Consider the following 24,980-nt stretch of genomic DNA (forward strand, 5'->3'; position numbering starts at 1 on the left):
ATGATCTGTCTTCCCTGCTAGAATGAGGGTGGGACTTGGTTCTCTGTATTCTAGGTACTCCCAGTGTCTAGACTAGTGCTTGGTACTGAATACTCATAAGTTTTTGAATGAATAAATGAAAGAATGAACAAGAGGAAGAGGTACAGTAAGAAGAAGAGCATATTTTCAGGGAAAGGTAATTCATTTTAGGTCTTCTTGATTCTTGGGTGTCCATGGGGTATCCAGGTGAGAAAGGCCACATGTTTGGAGCTCAGGAGGGAAGTCTGAGTTAAGGAGATAATTTGGAGGTCATTTGAGGTGCTGAGAGAAGAGACAGTGGAAGGGATGAAAACAGGAAAGTTAGAGGAGCAGGGGGTTCAGAATAGAGTACGTGATGTGAGAGCCCAAGGAGAGGTGGACAGAACCCTGGATCTGGAGTCACAGGCCTGAGTATAGTCTCACCTGCAAATTTCTAGTTCTGTGGCCTTATGTAGGCCCCCTAAGCCTAGTTTCCTCATCTTTAAAATAAAAAAGCACCTACCGAAAAGTGGTTGTAAGAAAATGCACGTTGTGTGCTTAGGGCAGTGTGCAGCACTGTGGGCTCAACAATAAATTCACTCAACAGGTTTTACCCACTATTGCTGTATCCATTGTTAAAGTTTCTACTGAGGAGTTTTGAAAAGTCATACAGAAGGATGTCTCCAAGCCATTTGATTTGGCAAGCAGATCAGTAGTGATCTTAGTGAGAATAATTTCAGTAGAATTGTGGGAGCAGAAGCCAGTTTGCAGCGGGTAGAGGAGTGGGTAGACCTGAAGAAACTAAGTATAGGAAGTGAAGATTTGGTTTCAAGATCTTCATAGGGAAGGAAAGGAGGAAGAGATGGTGAGAAACTTGAGGCACGAGCCAGAGTGAAAGAAAAAATTTTGTGTATGTAATGATATTGATGCATCCGCTGCTGCCCCCTTCTTGGTCAGGGGCTAAGGTTTTCTTTCACTGCCCTGTCCCCACACAGGGTATGCAAAGACCCCACTGTCTGTTCTGGGAAGTGTCCACGTGCCCAGGACAGTTATCCACAGGTAATAAATTGTGTGTGGTGGGGGGCTCATAATTAGCATCTTATCTTCAGAGTTCTTTCCACTTTTGGCATGGCCCTCAGCAATGGGATATTTTGTATATTATTAAAATGATACTTCTCCTCACCATGTATGGTGTATTATGAGATACTTTAATTCTATTTCTGCCATGCCCCACTGGTTTGACTTCATGACCCACTAACAGATCTCTGTCTCCTAATTTGAAAAATATCGGTTAGGACCAAAGCTCAAGATTGCAAGGGCTTGTGAGACCCTGGGGTGAAAATTCATCACAGATGAAAGTCATTTTTACTGATTTGTATATAAATATAGTCTGATTATAAATTATTTTTTTTAAGGATTTTATTTATTTGACAGAGCGAGTCAATGAGAGAGGGAACACAAGCAGGGGAAGTGGGAGAGGGAGAGGGAGAAGCAGGCTTCCCGCCAAGCAGGGAGCCTGATGCGGGACTTCATCCCAGGACCCTGGGATCATGACCTGAGCCAAAGGCAGACGCTTAACAACTGAGACACCCAGGCACCCCTGATTATAAATTCTTTTAGCAAAAGCCAAAGATGTTGATCAGTGATTGTAAATTGGAGAGCAAGAAACCATCTGTTATTTATTAAGGTCCCCTATAGTTTATTGACAACATGTAGCAAAAGGTGATCAAAGTTTGTTAGGAATGGGGATCCAATTAGAAATACCCGCACACAGTCAGAAGGGATTGGCCAGTGGTCACTTTAGTCCACTTGGTCCACACCAGGGTGTGATATGGAGTGTGGATGTCTTTGGTTCTCTGATACGTAGTCATCCCACTGGTTCCTGAGTTTGGGACAGCTTTGTGATTTTTCTGTTGGTAAGGATCAGATGTGGGGAGAAGTAGCTGCATATGTTGGTGCCTGTACCTTGGTTTTTCCACTCAGGCTTTGACTGACATTCCTTTGCTGGCCCCAGGATCGAACCTGAGGGGAGAACCATCATTCCACCTGCTCTGCCCACCGTGGTCACATTCCATGCTTGACTGAAGAATTGCTTACCCTATTTCCTTAACCCACTAGTTTTGTGGTGTCCCTAGAGACAGGTGCTTGGTTCACCTGACATAATGAAAGGAAAAATCTGAAGTCTAAAATTTTAAATTCCCCTTGAAAACTCCCTCTGCTCACTCCCCTCCTATTGCCATGATTGCAAATTTCACCATCATTGGCCAATCAAAGCTGTGCTATGGTGGAAATCACCACTGGGCATCTGAATTATAATTAACCTTCCATAGTTCTCCCTGGGAGCTTGGTCTAGGCACAGCCATGCTATCCTACAACATTTCCTTACTACATAAGGATTATTCTCCAGAGCAAATCCTTTAGGACCCAGGCATGGAAAGATCCAATAGGCTCTCAACACTTATAACCTTGACTCTCTTGGAAAATTTGGAGGCAGAAAATTTTGTGAAGCATCTGTAAGCAACCCTAAAGGGGTCTTGGAAATATATCTGTATGTAGCCACACATGGTTATTTCTCCAGTTGTGACAGGTAAAGAACCTGGAACCCATGGTCTTTAGGGATGGTGCATTGAGTCCTCCACTCTGAAAAACTACCCAGGAGAAAGAGTGTTGGGGAAAGATGTAGGTGAGGCTGGGTGAGGTGGAACTGGGAGAATGAGGGAAGGAGAGAGAACATTTGGATTGGAAAACATTGTCGGATTACCCCTATTTCTTTATCCCTTTCTTCCCCTACCAATCTTCCTAGTTCTTATGTTCCATAGATGAGAGGAACCATGATAATTGTCTTTCTCTGCTTGACTTATTTCACTTAGCATTATCTCCTCCAGTGCCGTCCATGTTGCAGCAAATGTTGAGAAATTGTTCTTTTTGGTAGCTGAGTAATATTTCATTGTATATATGGACCACGATAAGAAGGGGGAATGAAGCATGAGAGACTATGGACTCTGAGAAACAAACTGAGGGCTTCAGAGGGGAGGGAGGTGGGGGAATGGGATAGGCTGGTGATGGGTAGTAAGGAGGGCACGTATTGCATGGTGCAATGGGTGTTATACGCAACTAATGAATCATCAAACTTTACATCAAAAACCAGGGATGTACTGTATGGTGACTAACATAATATAATAAAAAAACATTTTAAAAAAAGGAAAACATTGTCGGGAAAACAGTGACTTTGACACTGGGAGGAAGTTGGGAAGATTTAGAGAGAAATTTCTTTGAGTTGTATAAAATGGAATCAGAATAAGAGCTATTATATTTGCTCCCAAATAATGGTTGGACCTGTTGTTGTTCTTGCATTTTACAGTTCTTAATATTTCCTCTTTAAAGGGAGAAGGGAAGCCTCCCACGATAACCCTTTACAACTAGTCAGCCTTCCTCATTCCCCTAGAAAAACTTGAGTCTGTTCTGCTGATACTTGAGTCTGGTAGGAAGACTGACTCTCTAGGGACTGTGAATTGTTCTTCAGCAGCACCTAAGATCCCCTGTTTTGGTGGTGGAGAAATAACAAGTCTGGGTTGGGCATCATTGATGTTGCCATCACAGAAAGAATGACCATGCACAAGGATACCAGCACCATGGAGGTAAGTTAACACCTGGAAAAGAGACCCCAAATGGACTCTTGAGGGATGATGGTAGGAGATGTGGCCCAGTGGGGCTAAAGTGTCAGAGTGAGGTGCACTGATGGGACAGGAAGGGGTGCTGAAGGGGGAGTGCTGCCAGCCTCATGATTGTGCCACAGTTAGCTGGGGTCTTAAGGAGAGAATCTCACTCAGGAATACCAGTCATTGGAGGGAATTAAAAGAAGGGAAGAGAAAACTCCCACCAAGTTTAAATATTATCTAAAAAGTTTTCTGCCTGGGATCCTGATGTTCAGGAGTGGGAAGGTGGGTATCAGCTCTAGGGAATCCCTGAGGTGACAGAAATCACTGCCAGATTGTCTTTTCATTCTATAGCTAAAGACAACCTTCTTTGCTGGAGGTTTTAGCTGGGCAGACCTCAGCATTGTCCTGCCTAGGTTTTTTCTCATAGGCATAAATTCTATCTTCAGCAAGTTCAGGGATGGTCATTGACCTCCCCATCTGGAGGAGAACTGAGTGTGGAGAGCTTATCAGTAGGATCCAGGAGGAAACAGAATCTCATTCAGTCAGTTCAAGTGAAGAAACGTTAATAAAGGGACTGTTCATAGAGGTGGATGTAGGTCTAAGGCAGCCAATGGGATTTGGGGCCCCCAGTGACTAGCAATAGTAGGAAGTTGCCATCACTCCTAGACTTGAAAGGGTGGAAGGAAATGGTGCTCCTGGAGTCCTGTGAGAGCTAAGTCCACTAGCAGGAATGGGAGGTAGTTCTAGAGAGACAAAGGGCAGGGAAGGAGCATGGAACCAATACCCCAGTCTTTCCTCTTCCTGCTGCCCTCTGACCTTCTGCCTGCCATTGGCTCATCCTGCCCAGAAGCCTGCCAGCAAGGGAAATAATTCAGGTGGTGTTTTCCATGGGGGGTTCAGCTTCCTGGGGCAGGGAGCAGGGCAGGGCAGAATGGATTTGGGGGCAGGTGGGTGGACCAGAGTAACCAGCAGAGATGTCTTGAAAATTTTTCTTAAAGACCCAGCATTTATTTTTATACTGTAGCCTTGAGTGAGATATATATTTGTATATAGTAGATAGCTGGTTGTGGTCCACATTCCAGGCAGTGACACAAAAGTGGCTCCAGTATATGGCTTTTGTTCATCTCTGGAGTAGCAACATATGGATAACTGAATCAGTAGCATCTGAATTACAGCTTACAAGGCTGTGGTAATTTTCAGATTTAAATCTTAAAACATTTCAAATTTTTCTCTCTTTTTTTTTTTTCCTGAAAGAGCAATGAAGAAATATTCCCTGAGAAGATGTTACAAGTTTACTTTTCACTTGGAAAATAATTTTATGCAGCATCTAATGCATATATATTAGGTTCCTTTGCCACCACCAAAGAAAGAAGAAGGGGGGAGGGGAGGAGGAGGAGAAGAAGAAGAAAAGAAAATTCATTTTTCCCCCCACAAAAGCCCTTTGATTTGCTATTGATTAACATTTATTGGAGACTTTACTTTCAGAGTGGTTAACTCCATACCCCAGCACGGCACGGTATTAGGGAGCGGAGGACTGTTTTGTGGTTCAGGGCTTCATCCTGTGACTGGTTTCCTGTGCTTCCTAAGGAGCCACACACACACTGCACAAGAACCACAAACTGGGAGGAGAGTTAAAGCCAGGCAGCTCAGCCAATCAGTGATCTGCTCCGGAAGCACCCCTCAGTAGAGGGAAATGAAAACTGCATCTAAGTTCTGGGGATGTTTGTTTCTCATGGTGTGTTTTCTAGTTACACTATTCCCTGAGGAAGAAGGAGAAAACAACTCCAGTAAAGCATTCTCCAACCCCCTTTGGATTTTAAAGCAAAGCTAGGTGTCCAAGACTCCTCACAGGGGATAATAATTCCCTCTGTATGTCTGCCTGGCCACAGTGTTCTCCTTAAGCCTTGGATTCACATGCAGTATCGTTAGTGTCCCCATGGGCCCCAGGGCTGAGCTGCTGTGCTCCTGAGAGGTCTTATAAGAGGGCTTAGCTTCCTCCTCAGAAGGGCAGAGCTGAGGCAGGAAATTCCCCTTAGAGCTTCACTCCTTCAGTGTGGTGGTTTGCCTCATGTTAAAATGCAGATGCCTTGGGAAGGGAAGCACATGAAGCTCTCTGACTCATTTACTCGGGTGGTCACTCCATGGCCAAGAGGGGCTGGGCAGGAGTTGGCCACTTGTGATACACATTTTCCTATAAGGTCTCCTCATTCTCTTTCCAGAACCCATTTATAAAAGGGATGCAGATCCTAGGTATTCTCAGGGGAGAGGACATCCCTCAAAATCTAGCTGAGGACAAAGATTGGTGAAGGTCAGCAAATACTCCGGGCTGGCCCTGTCCTTTTCACCAAGGTTTTAAAGGGAGTTGAATTATTTACAGAGACAGTTTGCAAATGTTCTGGTCTTATATTTAGGTATCCTAGACAGAGGAAAGGTCAAACCATACAAGATACTATAAGTCTTATCTTGATTACAGCGATCACAGACTTTAGTTGGTCTTAAAGACAAGACATGGACAGAGAAGCATGTTGGAGCTGCTGGGTGTCAGCAGTTCAATGATTTGGGGCAGAAAAAAAAATATTTAGTAGTGGTTTCAAAAGATTTGGAGCCAAAGACTAGTTCTATTTAAGTTATAGAAATGCGTGGAAAATTTTAAAGTATCAAACATTTAGTAACTTCACTTCCCACAAATGCAAACCTGAAAACATGACTTCAAAATTAAATAATAAATGAAAGGAGGGTGGCACCATTTTGGATCCTGTTCTACATCACCTGGTAATTGAATCTGACAAGGAAATGAATTGGATTCTCTGAATTTTAGAAACAAGGCAAAATCAAATTACCCAGTGGACAGCATCCCCACTGCCAGTATCATTGCCCATCTGACTTCCCCACTGAGACTCACATGCGACAATTCTCATGCACCTAAACCTAGAGATATGTTGCCTTATTTATTGCTAGCATTTTTGTTTTCACTCTCTACCCCTTCTGACTCTTGTCCTCCATAGATTTCTTTGCAAAATAAGTAAGAGAAGGACAAATACCCTATGATTTCACTCATATGTGGAATTTAAGAAACAAAACAGATGAACATAGGGGAAGGGAAGGAAAAATAAAGTAAGATGAAAGTTGAGAGGGAGGCAAACATAAGAGATGCTGAAGTCTAGGAAATAAATTGAAGGTTGCTGGAGTGGGAGGTGGGGTAAGGGATAATTGGGTAGTAGGCATTAAGGAGGGCACCAGATGTAATGAACACTGGGTGTTACATGCAACTGATGAATCATTAAATTCTCCCTGTGAAACTAATACAAAAAGAGGGGAAAAACCCCAAGAAACTCAATGACCTGTTTGTATTTCAGGTGTGCATAGGTGAAGGCATGCCAGGAAAAGAACAGAGCTGTACAGTGTCTCTAAACTTTGACAAGATTCAAAAAATTGTGGCACATTGTCTTTCTGGAAAGGTGCTGTCAACTTGTGGCTGAAGTGATGGTGTGTCTAGCTGCCCTTGTTGATATCCTTCCATCCTGGCAAACCAATGCTCTATTTCTATGAGCAATGGAATGAACCATTGTACTAAAGCTGGCCCCATAGGTTTGTTTTCCCATGGCTACTCTACTTAATCTGTGGTGTAGCTGAATTGATTTGCAGTGACATGAATGAATCGTTGCGTGTACAGTGACTAGTTTTTTCCATAAAGCTACGTGTTGTGGAAATAATCAGAAATGAATTATTGCCAGTAGTAGTAACAGTTGGACACAAAAGCAGAGTAAATGTGTTGCATATACAAAGCTCTCTAGTACTGTAATGGTCCTCTCAGGTGAACCCATAGGTATATGGTGATTTGAAAGTAGTTGATACTTTTCAGCCACTTAGACATTTTCTTAGGTGGCGTTTCCAGTGTGTGAAAAATGAACATGATAGTACTCTGTGTTGCTACTGTTCATTGTTGTTGCCCATGCAGGGAATGTCTTCACAGAGTGAATGGTGGTTCTATATTAGATGAATTGGGAAGTGAGTGACAACTACAGAGAAAAAAGAGCTCTCTGATGATTTTGGGCCATTGACTTCAGATTTGTACCTATGAAAATGTAGAAAAAATTTTTATCAGCTTCTGGTGAGGATATTGAGAAAATAAATATTTGGAATCTAGAGACAGAGGGCTAGTTAAATGGTGTGATTATACTCATTTAGAATTTTTAAAGGAATTTTAAATATGTCTAGGCATAGATTCTAGTAAGTGGTTTGTCTGTTATATTGATGAAATCTGAAGGGGAGGTTGCCTTTCTGGGATCAACGTGGACATCTTTTTAGAAGTCAGGGTGTTATCTATCTGGAGGTGGAGAGGCTGTCTGGTGACCTCCACGGTTGCTTGGTCTGTGATGTGGACACTGGTGGTGTGAAGCAAGGTGGCTTTGTCAGTTAAGCTGTATGTAGAGGTGAGGTTTTTGCAAGAGCTGATTTAACCTGGCATATTCCAGATTCTAAATTCTATCAGCAGTGAGAAGAATACTTTACATGGAGTCTTCTACTGAGGAAATGATTGTAGGAAACTGTGGTGTGGGCATCTCTTTGGAGCATTATGATGGTATTATGATGGAATATTGTGCTGCAGACATTCACCGTTCTGGTTGTTGCAATCCCCTTATGTTATAAAAACTGCAAACAAAAATATCATGCTAGTGTCCCTGTCTTTGTATATACATGGTCTGACAGTTTCTCCAGTAATGCAGAAAAAGGTCTAGTAAGGCCTAGATTCTTCTGGACAGAAATATGGAATTAGAAGATGTTAGAGGTCATTTACTTTGTACCATCTCTTTGCTTATGCAAAAATTGAAGCCCAAAAAGTTAAAAGATTACCCAAAGTCACAAAGCCAGCTAGGCAGCGATTGGTCCTAATTCTCCTGTCTCATGGTCCAGTCTCTGCCCTTTGGGGCCATTTCAGACTGCAGTAGGTCATTCTAAAGCTCCTGTGGGAAGGACTACTTAGGTTTCTCCTCTGGCTGAAAGCCCAGGAACAAACAGGTAATAGTCACCATCCACCGGGATGTTGGGCCATTCTCTTTGAAATAATAACTGCATCAGTAAAAATAGAAATTACATGAGGAGGGACTCCAGCAAAATCTGTTGAAAATGGAGCATCATAAACAGGAGGGTGATATTCAGCTTATATTTGGTACCCATGGCTGCATAGGTGTGAAGTCTTGTTAATATCCCATAGTTCCTTCAAGAGACCTTAACGCTTTGATTCATACTTTTGAGGCTCTGGCTCTGATTTCCTCTCCCCTGAAATGAACCATACTCCCACTTCTTTTGATGAACCAAAAAGCATCTCTAAACAGATCCAAATGATAGATGGCTGCAACAGAATCCAGTAACATCACGGCACCAGGGAAATGAGCCCACTTATTTCCAGAGCCCAAACCGTACTAAACACAAATAATGACCCAAGAGCAAATTGTGTTCAGACTATCTGAAGTTACTTAAAGGTTTATAGTCAATTGTTTCATAAATTAGAGGCTTCATTAACTGAAGACCTGTGTATGGACTCATATGCATTGAATACTTTATTTGAGATACAGCTATAGCATTGCAAAAAAGTAACATCAAAAAGCATGTGGAAGCACTTTATATTCACTTTGTATCATGGAGGAGGGGGCATTTGATGGTCTGTGAAAAGAAGCTGGAGAATGATGTCATGGGGGCACTCTGATTAGGATGGAAGACGGATTTCTTTGAGAAACCCAAGAATTAATAAGTTAATGGTCAGGAATTTTTTTTTTAATGAAAAAAAAATCAAAAGAAAAATCTCCAATTTCCACAATGTAGTGATTTGAAGAAAAAGATCTGATTTTCATACTGTAAAATTCACCTACTTCAATTCAGTGATTTTTAATAAAACTGACAGTGTTGTCAACCACCACCAAAATCCAGAGTCAGAGCATTTCCGTCACCCCAGAAAGATCCCTCATGCCCATTTGTAGTCAATCTCTATTTGCACCCTTAGCCCTATGTAACTACTAGTTAATTTCTATCTCTATAAATTTGCTTTTTCTGTGCATTTCATATATAAGTGGCTGAATGATATTTCATTGTATGGATATGTGACATTTAGTTTATCCATTTCCCCAGTTCATGGACATTTGGATTATTTCCACTTTTTCATTGTTGTGAATAATGCCGATATGAATACATAAAAGTCTCTGTGTGATATTAGTTTTCATTTTTCTTGGCTAGATATCTAATAGTAATATTTCTGGGACATATGGTAAGTTTATGTTTAATTTTTAAAGAAATTGCAAAAATTTTTCCCAAAGTGTTGAAAATCAGTTAACCATAAATGTAGAGATTTGTTTCCAGACTCTCAATACTGTTCCATTGATCATAGGACTATCCTTATGTCAGTACTGCACTTTCTTGATAAGTTTTGAAAACAAGAAGTATAAATCCTACAAATTTGTTCTTTTTCCACATTGTTTTGGCACTTTTAGTTTCAGTATCTTAGTTTCTACAAAAACCCCACAAAACAAAAAACTTATTGAGATTTTGATATGTATGAATTATATTGGATCTGTAGATCTGTTTGGGGAAAATGGCTGTATTAACAATATTAAGGTTTCTAATCCATTAACATGGTATGTCACTCGTTAGATCTTAGTTTCTTTTAGCAGTGTTTTATAGTTTTCAGTGTATAGGTCTCACTTATTTTGATAAATTTTTTCCTAAATATTCTATTATTTTTGACTCTGTTATAAATGGAATTCTTTTCTTCACATTATTTTCAGATTGCTCATAGCTGGTACATAGAAATACAATTGATTTTTTTTTCTTGCTCTATTTGTCTTGTATCATGACATCCTGCTGAACTTGTTAATTAATTCTAGTAGTTGTTGGGTGGATTCTTTAGAGTTTTCCACATAGAAGATCATATCATTCATAAATAAAGATAGTTTTATTTATTCTTTTCCAATCTGGATGACTCTATTTTTTTCTTGCCTGATTGCACTGGCTGGAACCTCAAGTACAATGTATAGGAGTGGCAGAGTACCTTTCCTTGTTTCTGCTCTTAAGGAGAAGTCATTCGGTCTTTCACCATTAAGGATCATGTTTGATGTAGGCTTTTCATAGATCCTTTTCACCAAGTTGAGGAAGTTCCCTTCTATTCCTAGTTTGTTGAGAGTCTTATCATGAAAGGGTGTTGGATTCTGTCAAGTGCTCTTTCTCCATGCATTAAAATAATACGGTAAATTGTCCTTTGTTCTGGTAATATGGTGTATCATATTGATTTGTGGATGTTAAATCAGCTTTGCATTCCTGGGATACTTAGTTGATGTGTACAATCCTTCTTGTATATTGCTGGATTTATTTGCAAACATATTTTTGCATCTATATTCATGAGGAATATAGGTCTGTACTTTCCTTTTCTTGTATCTTTGTCTGGTTTGGTATTGGAGTAATACATGGCCTTTCCTTCTCTAATGTAAGTGATCTTCCCAGTAATTTCTGGTTTCCTGGGGTTCCTCTTCCAGCATTTGTCCTCACATTTATTGGGAATTAAAAATAATGACTGTTCTGGATGATGCAATGGAGGCTTTGGGATTTTAGAGAGAGTGGAGGGTGGCGGGGATTGGGTCTTTCTATTAATGATCAGTTCAACAAGCATAGAAAATAAGAATTTAGAGTTAGACTCTACCAATCAAAATGATGTTACCAGTTTCTTCATGTAGTGGACACAACGTGACATTCACTTCAAGCCTTGACTCATAGGGTACCATTTGGAAATTATAGAGCGGTCCTTTCCTTTGCTTTTTCTGAAATTACCTGGGGGTAAAGTTTTCGCAGAGAGATTATAACTGAGCTGGGCTTTGGACAGATTATTTGAACAGGAAGGACCTTGCTCATTTTTAAAAATCATTTTCCTCTGTGTGCTTCAGATTGGATCATTTCTGTTGATTCGTTTTCAAGTTTCTTTCTTCTGTCATATCAGTTCTGTTATTGAGCCCTTTCAGATATTGTGTTTTTCACTTCTAAGATTTTCATTTTTTTTATAGTTTGTATTTCTCTGCTGAAAAAAACTACCTTACCATTCATTTCAAGAGTATTCAACCACATGGACTGTAGTTATAATTGCTGATTTAAAGTCTTTACTGATTATTCTGACACCTGGGTCATCTCACCACTGTGATCTATCGATCGCCTTTTAAGGAATTGATCATATTTGCTTGCTTTTTAAAAGTATGTTGTAGTTTGGATTGTATACTGGATATATTGAATATTATGTTTTAAGACCCTGTATCCTATTACATTCTCTGGAAGAGGTTCACTTTTTTCCTGTTTTAACAAAATTTGATTAAGTCTAGGCTGCAAATTTTGTCTCACTTTCTATGGTCATTGGTTCCCATATATTAGTTCATATATCAGTTTTAAAAGCCTATTCTTAATAACATAGAAAGTATTGCAGAGTGATTATCAAAGTATATGGATGATCTGTAATTTTCGATAGTGCGTTTCTCAGTAGAGAATCCCAAGCTACCCTGTATCTGTGATTTTCACTGTGTTGATTTTTTAAATCAATTATTAATGTTTTATATTTTTTAGCAACAGAAACTTCAAGGAAATCCAACAAAGAAAACCAAATCTAAAAAATTGGATCCCCTCAAAGGCCAGAAAGTTATTGCAAGATGTGATGAAAATGGCTTTTACTTTCCAGGTAGATATTTTGTAAGACTCCTTTGTTAAATAATATGATATCAGGGACCCGAGGTTCTCAAACTGTGCTTTCCTCAGAACACTGGCATTTCATGAGCTGTACTAAGGAATTCCACTTCTAAAATGAAATGATGGGGTTTCTACCTACGTTTGTGAGGCTAAATAGCCAGAAAATGTATTTATTTTAATCTTTCATTTGTTTAGTAAAAAATTTTTACTATACATCTATGTTCTATGAATGTAATATTCCTTAAGTGCTGGTTTAGTGTAGACCAGCAGATGAAAATTATTGTCTTTGTGGAACTTACATTCTAGTGAGGGAGACAGACAAGCAAGCAAATACATACAATATGTAGTGTGTCAGATACAGTGTTGTAGAGAAAAATCAAGCTACAAAGGGAATTGAGAGTGTCAAGGTAAACCCTGAAATTTTAAATATGGTGGCTGATGAAGAACTTCTTGGGAAGGCGATGTGCGAATAAGACCTGAGGAGGAGCAAGCTGTGAAATTATCTGGGGGAAGAAGTTCTTTTATGTTTTTCTAAGATTCATTTATTTTGAGAGTGAGAGAATGTGAGTACAAGCAGGGAGATGGGAAGGGCAGAGTGAGAGGGAGAGAGAGACTCCTCAAGCAGACTCCCCACTGATGACAGAGGCCGACGTGGGGCTTGATCCCAGGACCCCAAGATCATGACCTGAGCCGAAATCAAGAGTTGGATGCTTAACTTACTGAGCCACCGAGGAGCCCCTGGGAGAAGAGTTCTTAGCAGAGGGAGCAGCAGTACAGAGTCCTGAGGCTGGAGTACGTATGGGCTGTTGGTGGAAGAGGCCAGTGTGGCTGGGCCTGAGAGATTTTCCCAAGAGTTTTTGGGACATGAGATACTGAAGGAACTAGCCAGGTGCAGTTCAAGTGAGAGCTTTGTGGACGGTAAAAATAATATGTATCTAGAGGTAGAGACAAACATTTTCTACCTGGAGAAATAGAACAGATTATGGCTGGAACCTAGAATGCAAAGAAATGGTAGAAAATAATAAAGGTCTTCAGAGAGGGAGGTGTAGGGCCATTCATAAAAGGTCATGATAAGAAGTTCGGACTTTCAAACACTTGGAGACTAAGAACCATCCTGCTCAGGAATGACTCGATAAACCAGGAAATCAAAAATCAAATTAAACAATTTATGGAGACCAATGAGAATGAAAATACAACAGTCCAAAACCTATGGGACACTGCAAAGGCAGTCCTAAGGGGGAAATACATAGCCATCCAAGCCTCACTCAAAAGAATAGAAAAATCTAAAATGCAGTTTTTATATTCTCACCTCAAGAAGCTGGAACAGCAACAGAGGGACAGGCCTAATCCACGCACAAGGAAGCGGTTGACCAAAATTAGAGCTGAAATCAATCAAGCAGAAACCAGAAGTACAGTAGAGCAGATCAACAGGACTAGAAGCTGGTTCTTTGAGAGAATCAATAAAATTGACAGACCACTGGCAAGACTTATCCAAAAGAAAAGAGAAAGGACCCAGATTATTAAAATTATGAATGAAAAAGGAGAGGTCACGACGAGCACCATTGAAATTGGAAGGATTATTAGAAATTTTTATCAACAGCTATATGCCAATAAACTAAGCAATCTGGAAGAGATGGAATCCTTCCTGGAAACCTATAAACTACCAAGATTGAAACCGGAAGAAATTGATTCCTTAAACAGGCCAATTAATTATGAAGAAACTGAGTCAGTGATAAACAACCTTCCAAATAACAAAACTCCAGGCCCGGACGGTTTTCCTGGGGAATTCTACCAAACATTCAAAGAAGAAATAATACCTATTCTCCTAAAGCTATTTCAAAAAATAGAAACAGAAGGAAAGCTACCAAACTCATTCTATGAGGCCAATATTACCTTGATCCCCAAACCAGGCAAAGACCCCCTCAAAAAGGAGAATTACAGACCGATTTCCCTAATGAATATGGACACCAAAATCCTCAACAAGATACTTGCTAATAGAATCCAACAGTACATTAAAAGGATTATCCATCACGATCAAGTGGGATTCATACCTGGGATGCAAGCGTGGTTCAATATTCGCAAATCAATCAGCGTGATACATCATATCAACAAGAAAAGACTCAGGAACCATATGATCCTCTCAATCGATGCCGAAAAAGCATTTGACAAAATACAGCATCCTTTCCTGATTAAAACCCTTCAGAGTGTAGGAATAGAAGGTACATTTCTCAATCTCATAAAAGCCATCTATGAAAAGCCTACTGCAAATATTATTCTCAATGGGGAAAAGCTGGAAGCCTTTCCCTTAAGATCAGGAACTCGACAAGGATGCCCACTCTCGCCACTATTATTCAACATAGTACTAGAAGTCCTTGCAACAGCAATCAGACGACAAAAAGGGATCAAAGGTATTCAAATTGGCAAAGAAGAAGTCAAAATGTCTCTCTTTGCAGATGACATGATACTCTATATGGAAAACCCAAAAGAAGCCACTCCCAAACTATTAGAAGTTATAGAGCAATTCAGTAACGTGGCGGGATACAAAATCAATGCTCAGAAATCAGTTGCATTTCTATACACGAATAACGAGACCGAAGAAAGAGAAATTAGGGAATCCATCCCATTTACAATAGCACCAAAAACCATACGTTACCTTGGAATTAACTTAACCAGAGACGTAAAGGACCTATATTCTAGAAACTATAAATCACTCTTGAAAGACATTGAGGAAGACATAAAAAGATGGAAAGATATTCCATGCTCATGGATCGGAAGAATTAACATAGTTAAAATGTCCATGCTACCCAGAGCAATCTACACTTTCAATGCTATCCCGATCAAAATACCAAGGACATTTTTCAAAGAACTGGAACAAACAGTCCTTAAATTTGTATGGAAACAGAAAAGGCCCCGAATCTCCAAGGAACTGTTGAAAAGGAAAAACAAAGCTGGGGGCATCACAATGCCGGATTTCGAGCTGTACTACAAAGCTGTGATCACAAAGACAGCATGGTACTGGCACAAAAACAGACACATAGACCAATGGAACAGAATAGAGAGCCCAGAAATGGACCCTCGGCTCTTTGGGCAACTAATATTTGATAAAGCAGGAAAAAACATCCGGTGGGAAAAAGACAGTCTCTTCAATAAATGGTGCTGGGAAAATTGGACAGCTACATGCAAAAGAATGAAACTTGACCACTCTCTCACACCATACACAAAAATAAACTCCAAATGGATGAAAGACCTCGATGTGAGACAGGAATCCATCAAAATTCTAGAGGAGAACATAGGCAGCAACCTCTACGACATCGGCCAAAGCAACCTTTTTCATGACACATCCCCAAAGGCAAGAGAAACAAAAGATAAAATGAATTTATGGGACTTCATCAAGATTAAAAGTTTCTGCACATCCAAGGAAACAGTCAGAAAAACTAAGAGGCAGCCCACGGAATGGGAGAAGATATTTGCAAATGACACTACAGATAAAGGACTGGTATCCAAGATCTACAAAGAACTTCTCAAACTCAATACACGAGAAACAAATAAACAAATCAAAAAATGGGCAGAAGATATGAACAGACACTTTTCCAATGAAGACATACAAATGGCTAACAGACACATGAAAAAATGTTCAAAATCATTAGCCATCAAGGAAATTCAAATCAAAACCACACTGAGATACCACCTTACGCCAGTTAGAATGGCAAAAATAGACAAGGCAAGAAACAACAATTGTTGGAGAGGATGTGGAGAAAGGGGATCCCTCCTACATTGTTGGTGGGAATGCAAGTTGGTACAGCCACTCTGGAAAACAGTGTGGAGGTCCCTTAAAAAGTTAAAAATTGAGCTACCCTATGATCCAGCCATTGCACTACTGGGTATTTACCCCAAAGATACAGACGTAGTGAAGAGAAGGGCCATATGCACCCCAATGTTCATAGCAGCAATGTCCACAATAGCTAAATCGTGGAAGGAGCCGAGATGCCCTTCAACAGATGACTGGATTAAGAAGTTGTGGTCCATATATACAATGGAATATTACTCAGCTATCAGAAAGAACGAGTTCTCAACATTTGCTGCAACATGGACGGCACTGGAGGAGATAATGCTAAGTGAAATAAGTCAAGCAGAGAAAGACAACTATCATATGATTTCTCTCATCTATGGAACATAAGAACTAAGATGATCAGTAGGGGAAGAAAGGGATAAAGAAAGGGGGGTAATCAGAAGGGGGAATGAAACATGAGAGACTATGGACTATGAGAAACAAACTGAGGACTTCAGAGGGGAGGGGGGTGGGGGAATGGGATAAACCGGTGATGGGTAGTAAGGAGGGCACGTATTGCATGGTGCACTGGGTGTTATACACAACTAATGAATCATCAAGCCTTACATCGGAAACCGGGGATGTACTGTATGGTGACTAACATAATATAATAAAAAATCATTAAAAAAAATAAAAAAAAAAGAAGTTCGGACTTTATCAGGAAACCACATGGAAAGCAGGGAAAAACATAATCACCCTTGAAGTTCACAGAAGCTCTTTCCCCTTGTTGTGTGAAGAGTGGCTACAGAGTGGGTTGGAATGTCCTTCAGGTCCCTGGCTTGGGCCATATGGTAGATAGTTGTACATGCAGGAGATGTTGGTATGTACAGGAAGATAATGATGTGTCTGGGGCATGATCAATTGTAGGTACACTACTTCTGTGTTGATGTCTCAAAAATCTGTGTCTCCAGACAGCTTTCCTCTTGAGACTCTAGACCCCTATCTCTAATTGCTTCCAATTGCTAAAGTTGTCAGAAAAGCAATTTTCTAGAGTCTCAGGAGGAAATCTGTCTGGAGATAGAGATTTTTGAGACATCAACACATAAGTGTCATTGATATGGGAAGGGCCTGTAGGGANNNAAGAGAGCTTAGGGAGAGAGCCCTGAGGAAGAGCCCTGGTGAAGAAAGATGATACCGTAGAAACATAGCCCATCTTGCGTAGGCATTATCTGTCAATCACCAGTTAAAAGAATCATTCTTTATTAATTGAATTTCATTGAATCTTATTTTAAGTAGGAAAAAAATACTTCAGGAGTTTTGGTTTCCAGCAGGCATATGTGGAGAACTGACAGCTAGGACATTTTCTTTGAAATTCACTAGATGTGCTTTGAAGCTGATTGGATGAGAGTAATTAAATATGGATTGGAGCATTCGAGGTGAGCTCATAGGCCAAGGCACAAAACTCTTCTTTGCAAGAGCAGGGCCAAAAAACCTTTCCTTTCTCTGGGACCCAGGTTTTCTGGGCAGCAATTGGGGGGGGGGCATCCCTACTTGATTTTCTGAATTGGAGCCCCAGAGAGGGGTCTGAAGCTAATTTGGCCGTTGAATGGATGCAGGAAAGGACAGGCTTCCAAATGGCTGCATTAGGGCTTGGGATTAGTTCACTGGCCAGGGTCCTGGAAAAAAAGTAGACTGGCTCAAACTTTTCTTCCACACCATTCTCGTGTGCTAAGAAATGCCAAAGACCTGCTGCCAGTCTGAGGAAGTCAAGGAAGCAGGTGCACCATGGCCACATGCAATTCCTGAGATCATGTCAGCAATCATTACTGCCCTGTTTTGTTTTGTTTTTTCTTTAAATATGCAATTGGAGGCAGAGGGTGCTCACCACCAATAGTTGGGATCTGGCTATTTGAGAATTTTTAATTTGTGGCTGTGATTAAACTCAAGTCTGTGTGGAGGAAATACACATTTGAATTTAGTCCTATAATCAGTAATTCAGATTAGTGGCTAGTTAGTAAATACTGACTCAGACAAATTAAGTGATCAGGCCTGTGTTCCTGGATGTACTTCATTTTTGTTCCCTCTTCCTCCCTAAAGTCAGTGAATCTTTAATTGGGAATTTCAACCCAACTCATAGAGTTATTTTTTATAAAAAAAATAACTTCAAACTTACAGGAAAGTTGCAAGAATAATAAAACTTTTGTATACTCTTTACCCAGATTTGCCAATGATTAACTTTTGTCGTGTTCGTTTTACCACATTTATCATTTTATTTTATTCCCTTTCTCTCTACTCACCTCACACATACACATTATTTTTTCTGAACTATTTGAGAGTAGGTAACATCATCATGCCCCTTTACTCCTTAATGCATCAGTCTCTATTTCTCAAGAACAAGGGTGTTCTCTTAACATATTCATAATAAAGTTATAAGATCTGGGAAATTTAACATTATTATACTTCTGTTTATCTGTATATCTCAATTTTGTTAATTGTCTCAATAGTGACTTTGTGTTTTTTGTCTCTAGAAAAGGCTGAGTCCAGAATCATGTTAACATTGAGTTAACATGTCTCCTTATCTAGAATTATATTCTAGCTTTTCCTATCATTTCTCATGATACTGATGTTATTTAAGAGTAAGATCAATTACTTTACAGAATGTTCCTCAGTTAGCTCAGGCCCCGAGTGTGCATTCCTGGACAGTTTGCTGCCTGAGTGATGGCATGGTGTCATGTCCCTCTCAGGGCATCCCATCCAGAGGCACATGATGTCCATCGGCCTTGTTAGTGACACCACTTGAGATCACCTGGTCGCTATGCATTACTGTTTTCTCCCTTGTAAAAAAGGAAGGCATCAGAAACCAGGGATGTACTGTACGGTGACTAACATAATATAATAAAAAAAAACATTAAAAAAAAAAAAAAGGAAGGCCACGTGGAGACTTGTGGAGCACAGCATAATAGTCATCGGTGACACCTTTTTTTGATAACTTTTGTTTGGAGCCTGCTAAACGTTTCTAATGAAAAATATCTGGCTTTGAAATGTACCTTAGTGGTAGGTGGCTTTGGATTAATTGGATCAGAGTGTCTCTCGCTTCAGGCCAGGTCCACACTGGAGCAGAGCTAGCCTGGTTGTTGCTGCCATCGTTGGCAGTCAGGCAGGGATTTCTGTACGGCTGACTTTCTTCCGGGGTCAGTGTGGAACATCTGGATAAGGAATGACTGCGTTGTTCTGAATGGAAGCGACAAACCCATAGTCTGGCTCATTAGGATGCAGAAAGGCAGGGAGGAAGACACATTTCAAAACGTTATTTTAAGTCATGATATGCGGGAATCGGGTCCTCCTTCCTGTTCTTCAGTGAAAGGAAGCATATACTTCAGGAAATCCATGGTGATGAAAAGTCTGAGTTGCAAAATTTCTGCACTATGCCACAGAAACAAGTTACAGTGGAAGAAGAAGGCAGGTGGCTGAGGCGGGGGAGGAGGAACTGAATACCTGCTCAGGTGTCAGAAAATCCCAAGTTTTTATTTATTTGAAGTCTGCCTTTTTCCTCTACTAGCTATGTGACTAGAATCACTGAAGTTCTCTGAGCCTCAGTTTCTTTATCTTCCCGAATGACATTAAAACAATTAGAACCCCCATAACATTGTTGTGTAGATTAAATATGGTCGTGTACAGTGTTTTCTAAATTGGAGAGTGTGAATTGCATGTAAAGAGTTCTTCTCTCATCCCATGTGAGAGCTTTTCTTGAGAGAGAGAAACAACTCCTGTCCTCTGCTGGGGGTCAAGGGAGGTGCTTGCAATTCAAAAACTTTAACAGCCGGGGCGCCTGGGTGGCACAGCGGTTAAGCGTCTGCCTTCAGCTCAGGGCGCGATCCCGGCGTTATGGGATCGAGCCCCACATCAGGCTCCTCCACTAGGAGCCTGCTTCTTCCTCTCCCACTCCCCCTGCTTGTGTTCCCTCTCTCGCTGGCTGTCTCTATCCTGTCAAATAAATAAATAAAATCTTTAAAAAAAAAAAAAACAACTTTAACAGCCGTTTAAAAACCTTAACAGCAGTTCAAAGAGGCAAAAAATAGCCCAGGGAGGCTAGAAAGGAAACCTCTGAGGCTGAAGGAAGGAGAGAATATGATGAATAGATGTGCAAGAGCACCTTCAGTGGAGTGGGGCAGGTGGAGGGGCTGCTTTTGGTGAAGCAGAGCTAAAGCCTTCTGCGGGAGATGGAATTTCAGCTGGGCTGTGCATTTCAGAAGCTTATAACCAGAGGCGAAAGCTCCAGTCTCCAGCCTGAGAAATTCCTGTTTGGAGTAAAGATTGAGAACCATTCCTACATCTTTCATGAAATGAACTGACCTACCTACTTGGAGAATTTCTGCAGTCTGCGACCACCGAGAATGGGCCACATTTTTGCTGAGGGGCTCAACAGGGGCACATTCCCTTTTCTCCAGCCTGAGTACAGGAGAGCCCTCTGGCTGAGGCGGGGGGCCCAGCTTGTACCCAAGGAAGGTGACTGGGATCGCCAAGCCTCCACTGGGAGGAAGCCCAGACCCCCGAATTGGTTCCTGGAGACATTTCAGAGCCCAGAGACACAGTCTCGCCCCTCTGGGGTTGAGGACAAAGAGAAACTGCAGCATAAGGGAAAACAAAATTTGATGCTGATCTTGAATCAGGACTTAAATGGTAGCAACTCCTTAATTAGGTGGAGAAGGAGCAAAGGCAGAGGCTGAGCCATGAGTCGACAGGCCCACTCGCGGTCCTCCAGCTTCCAGACCCCAGCCAGCCAGGCTGTCCACAGGGCGAGGCTGGTTCTGACATTGGGCGGGGAGACACGGCACTAATTTCTGCAGGTGAGCGAAGGCCCACTTCCACAGAGCTTGTACAGAGAAGAAAACAATGGAAGGAACTAAAAAGAGGTTGTAACGTACCAAAAAGTCGAGATCTAATCATGTGGAGCAGGGCTTGGCAGGGTTTTCCTGTAAAAGACGCATAGCATATGGTTTAGACTTCGTGGCGATCCAGTCTCTGTCACAGCTACTCCACTTAGGCAAACACCTGAAACCCTGCCTCGCAGGGGTATGAGTAGACTCTGCTAAGTCCCAGAGGCTGAGAATTTGACAGGATCACCCTGGCCTGTGTGGCCATCATGGCAGCCCAGGACCTTTGCCGTGAACCCGGGAGGGGGTAGGGGATTGTGAGCATTGTCCTCAATTAGCAGTGGTTCCTCACTGCCTCCCTAATAGGAATTCTTTCTAAAAAGCAGTGTTTGTCTTTCTAATTAAAAGGATAAAGTCAGTTTATGGCAGCAAATATGTGAATCATATATAAAGAATATTTCAAAAACCAAATTGAACATTTTAATCCAATGAGAAAACACACACCAGTGGAATGGTTTTCGCTTGTTGTGTGTATGTGTGCGTTAAAAAACAAAAAACAAAAAACCCATTTAAAACAAGAGACATGAACTCAAGATGAAAACACCAGCCATTTCTTTGCCACATCAGAGGCCATGGGACTTTGCCAAGGTAAGCGTGTGAGCTGGGGCAGCAGTGCCAGACCCTGGTGTCCTGGGAGCCCCGGGGCGACACGCACATTTCTCTCTCGGAGTTGGAGTCTGACTGCAGCTTTACTGCCTGGGGAAGTGTCCCTGTCATAACTTCCCTTACTATTTATAACCCCTCTATGATAGGGAAATAAATCTCAACTAGGATAAGTGATAAAACATGTGAATCTTAAAACGGGTTGTTTTTTTTCCTTTTGTAATCATTCCTTTGTTCCTTTTTTTGGTAGTGCATTTTAAGGGAAGCTGTGGGATGTGTTCAGCCTACTTAGTTTTTCATTTATCTAATATTAGATGAAAAGTTGACGATAAGCATTCCTATTTCCTTTTACTTTCACAATTTAACAACTCTGATTTTCTGTATGCGAGGAGTATAGAAGGAAATATGGCTAAAGTAAGTAAGGAAATCAGATGGTAGGAAGTACCCAGGAAGAGGATATTTGTTTCTAGGAATGATGTTCTAGTCAGGATTGCTGCTGGTGATGCCGGACAAACGAGCTTCTGCGTGTTCTCTGGGCTTCTCAGCCGAGCGGGTGCTCCAGAGCAGAGCTGTGCTCTTCGTCACTTTGAGCCGGTCAACCCCAGTACGCATCGTACAGCATCCAGTGTTACCTCCTGGAGAATTCAAAGGGGCATACTGATTTAAACAGACGGTGCAAGCCTAGGAGAATAGGCTTACTTGTCTTCATATTATATTTTAAATTTAATTCCTTTCAGGGGTTGTGAAGAAGTGTGTGAGCCCCACCCATGCACTGGTGGGTTTCAGGTACGGAGACACCAAGGTTGTGCCCACCTCGTTCATCACGCCTGTCGGGGGTGCCATGCCCTGCCCACTGCTCCAGGTACCTGCTTCAGCGATCTTTTCTGGGGACCCTTTCCACCATCCCCACAGTTGTGGAGAACAGGATGGCCAGGCCACTGTTGGGCCTTTGCTGAACATCTGGTTGGGCTCCTCCAAGGAGCCTGAGTTTGGGCAGGAAAAGCAGTGACCCCTGTTCGTATGGCCCCTTGCCTGGCAACTTTTTTGCTCCACCTTGATCTGCTAACACCCTGGTAAGGAGCCTCATGACTGCGTAGACTTGCTTGCATTGGCCCCTGTGGCCCTTGTCGCTTTACAGACAGTAGATGCACAGGGAAGAGAGCTGCTGCAACTGCTAACGCCCTTGAAACTTTAACTGCCAAAGATTATGTTAAAACCAATTTAAATAACAAGGGCAGAGGTAGAGCTTTCCTTGACCTTGTAGTTGGTTATTGCCAGACCTTGATGCCATAATGCAGAGCATCTGGCCCATCCTTCCCAGCCCCCAGGCCAGAGGGGAGACAGAAAGCCTCCCAGAGCTCCAGCACTGCTGTTTCTTGGACAGCGGGAGCCAGGAGGAAAAGCACCCCATGAGCACCCATAGCATGCCACGGCGGTTGTCTGTCAGCACCTCCCTGGCCAGACCCAGAGCACCCACCGGTCTGCTTTTCCCCTTACACTTGGTCCTGTCCGTCTGACACATGCCCAGCAACCTCCGTATGCCCCTTCACAAGATTTTCTTTCTGCTAGAAGCTGCTTGTAACTTTTGCCGGTGGATTCCAGGTATGTGCTTTGGAACAACATTAAACAAACCTGCTGCTTTCCATTGTCTGGGTGACAGCCCATCAGATATATGAGGACACTGTTCCTGTCTCTCCCTGGTCTTTATGTGAAACAGGTTCCTTCAGCCAGTCTTTGTAGGATATGGTTTCCAGACCTCTTGCCAGCTTGCTAGCTGCCCCCTCACCCCAGGATCCTTGTCAGGGGAAGAAGTCCTGCGAAAACTGAGGCTCCCTTAAACTGATTGCAGAATTCCAGCTGTGGCCCAGTGAGCCTGGGGAATTTTGAAACTATTGACTCTTTCTTAGCTGAGAAAAAATATGCATTTGAATTATAGCATCAATACTTGCTAATCACCTTGGGTATTTTTGAACAGGCTTCTATTGACATTGCTTATAAGATCTATAAGCAAGATATTTGCTATGATGTACGTTCTCATCTACAGGTTGGAGATTATGTCTTTGCCAAAATTGTGATACCCAATGGATTTGACTTCTACGTCCCTGCCATTGTCATAGCACTTCCGAATCAGGATGTGGCCGATGATAAATTCTACACAGTTTTGAAGTGTAACAACCGGAGAGTAAGTAGACTTTCATTGAGGAAAGGGCTTTCTCACTAGGTAGAAATGGGGCTTCTTTCCCCCCCTGCCATTCTTCTGGACAATGCCTCGCTCTTTCCTGGCATTGCCAAATCCCCTGAAGGAGTGGCTTGCCTACCTGTATCTGTTGCCACTCCTTACGGTTCGGATTCTGCCCGCTCTGCAACACAAGATCTGCCCACGCTGAGGTCGCCACGGTCCCCTAACTCCCTCATCGAATGGCCTTTTTGGCTCTCCTTCCGCATTTGACAACTGGGGAGGCTCAGTCCGGTTCTTTACTGTCGTCCCCAGTTGTTACAGCACCTTTCTCTCTCTCTTCCTTCCCTGCTGCTTCTCAGCCTGCTCTGTTCCCCTCCCTGGCCTCCCTATGACTTTCCCTAAATGCTTTAGAAAGTCTCTTTATCAGTTTACAGATCTGCTGATGTCACTTGTCTGCATGATGTCCCCCGTCTCTCTCTCTCTCTCCTCACTCTCTCTCTGTCTCTCTCTGTCTCTCTCTCTCTCTCTCTCTCTCTCACACACACACACACACACACACACACACACACACACAGATACGCTTCTCATCAACCTCAAGGAAAAGTCCAGCCTGACCCCAGGGTGGCCCCAGCCCCATGGAAGTCTCACTGCTTCCTGAATAAAATACAGTGGTTTTCTCCAAGCCCCTACTCTTTCCTTCTTCCTGGACCACCCCCCATCCTCTCTCCAGAGAAACTCCTGTCACAGGAAAGACTCTGCCCAACTGTCATGTCCTGCTGAGGCCCTCAGGGTTCCTCTGCACGCTGTACTTCCCCCTTCCCACACGGGCTTCCTCACCAACTCCCAACCGACTTCCTTAAAGACAGGGACTATGGCCTATTCTTCTTTGTAGCCCCAGCACAGCCTCTGATGAAGAGAAGGTTCTCAAAATTGCCTTTTAAATTACTTACGTGAATGACATTTCTAATGGAAATAACATTGTCTTGATGGACCATTTAATATGCCTGGAAAATAGACTAGCAAGCAAAAAGCTAGAAACAAAATACTAGTGGCTAACTTTATAAAGCACTTATTACGGTCCTGTCCATCAGGTACTAGTCAGGTACTTTATAGTGAATGCTCAAAAC

The 24,980-nt window shown here is 41.9% G+C and overlaps 1 protein-coding gene across 1 annotated transcript in view; it reads left to right on the forward strand.

Annotated features, from left to right (window-relative positions):
* VWA3B (von Willebrand factor A domain containing 3B) overlaps nt 1-24,980 on the forward strand; it is a 210,124-nt gene that overhangs the window by 172,230 nt on the left and 12,914 nt on the right. The window contains exons 22-24 of the mRNA XM_008699794.2: nt 12,249-12,360; nt 22,412-22,536; nt 23,719-23,856. Of these exons, the coding sequence (XP_008698016.2) occupies nt 12,249-12,360; nt 22,412-22,536; nt 23,719-23,856 (375 nt within the window). The remainder of the gene's footprint in view (nt 1-12,248; nt 12,361-22,411; nt 22,537-23,718; nt 23,857-24,980) is intronic.

Source organism: Ursus maritimus, unplaced genomic scaffold (genome assembly GCF_017311325.1).
Source record: "Ursus maritimus isolate PB19 unplaced genomic scaffold, ASM1731132v1 scaffold_6, whole genome shotgun sequence".
In the NCBI taxonomy this organism is placed as follows: domain Eukaryota; kingdom Metazoa; phylum Chordata; class Mammalia; order Carnivora; family Ursidae; genus Ursus; species Ursus maritimus.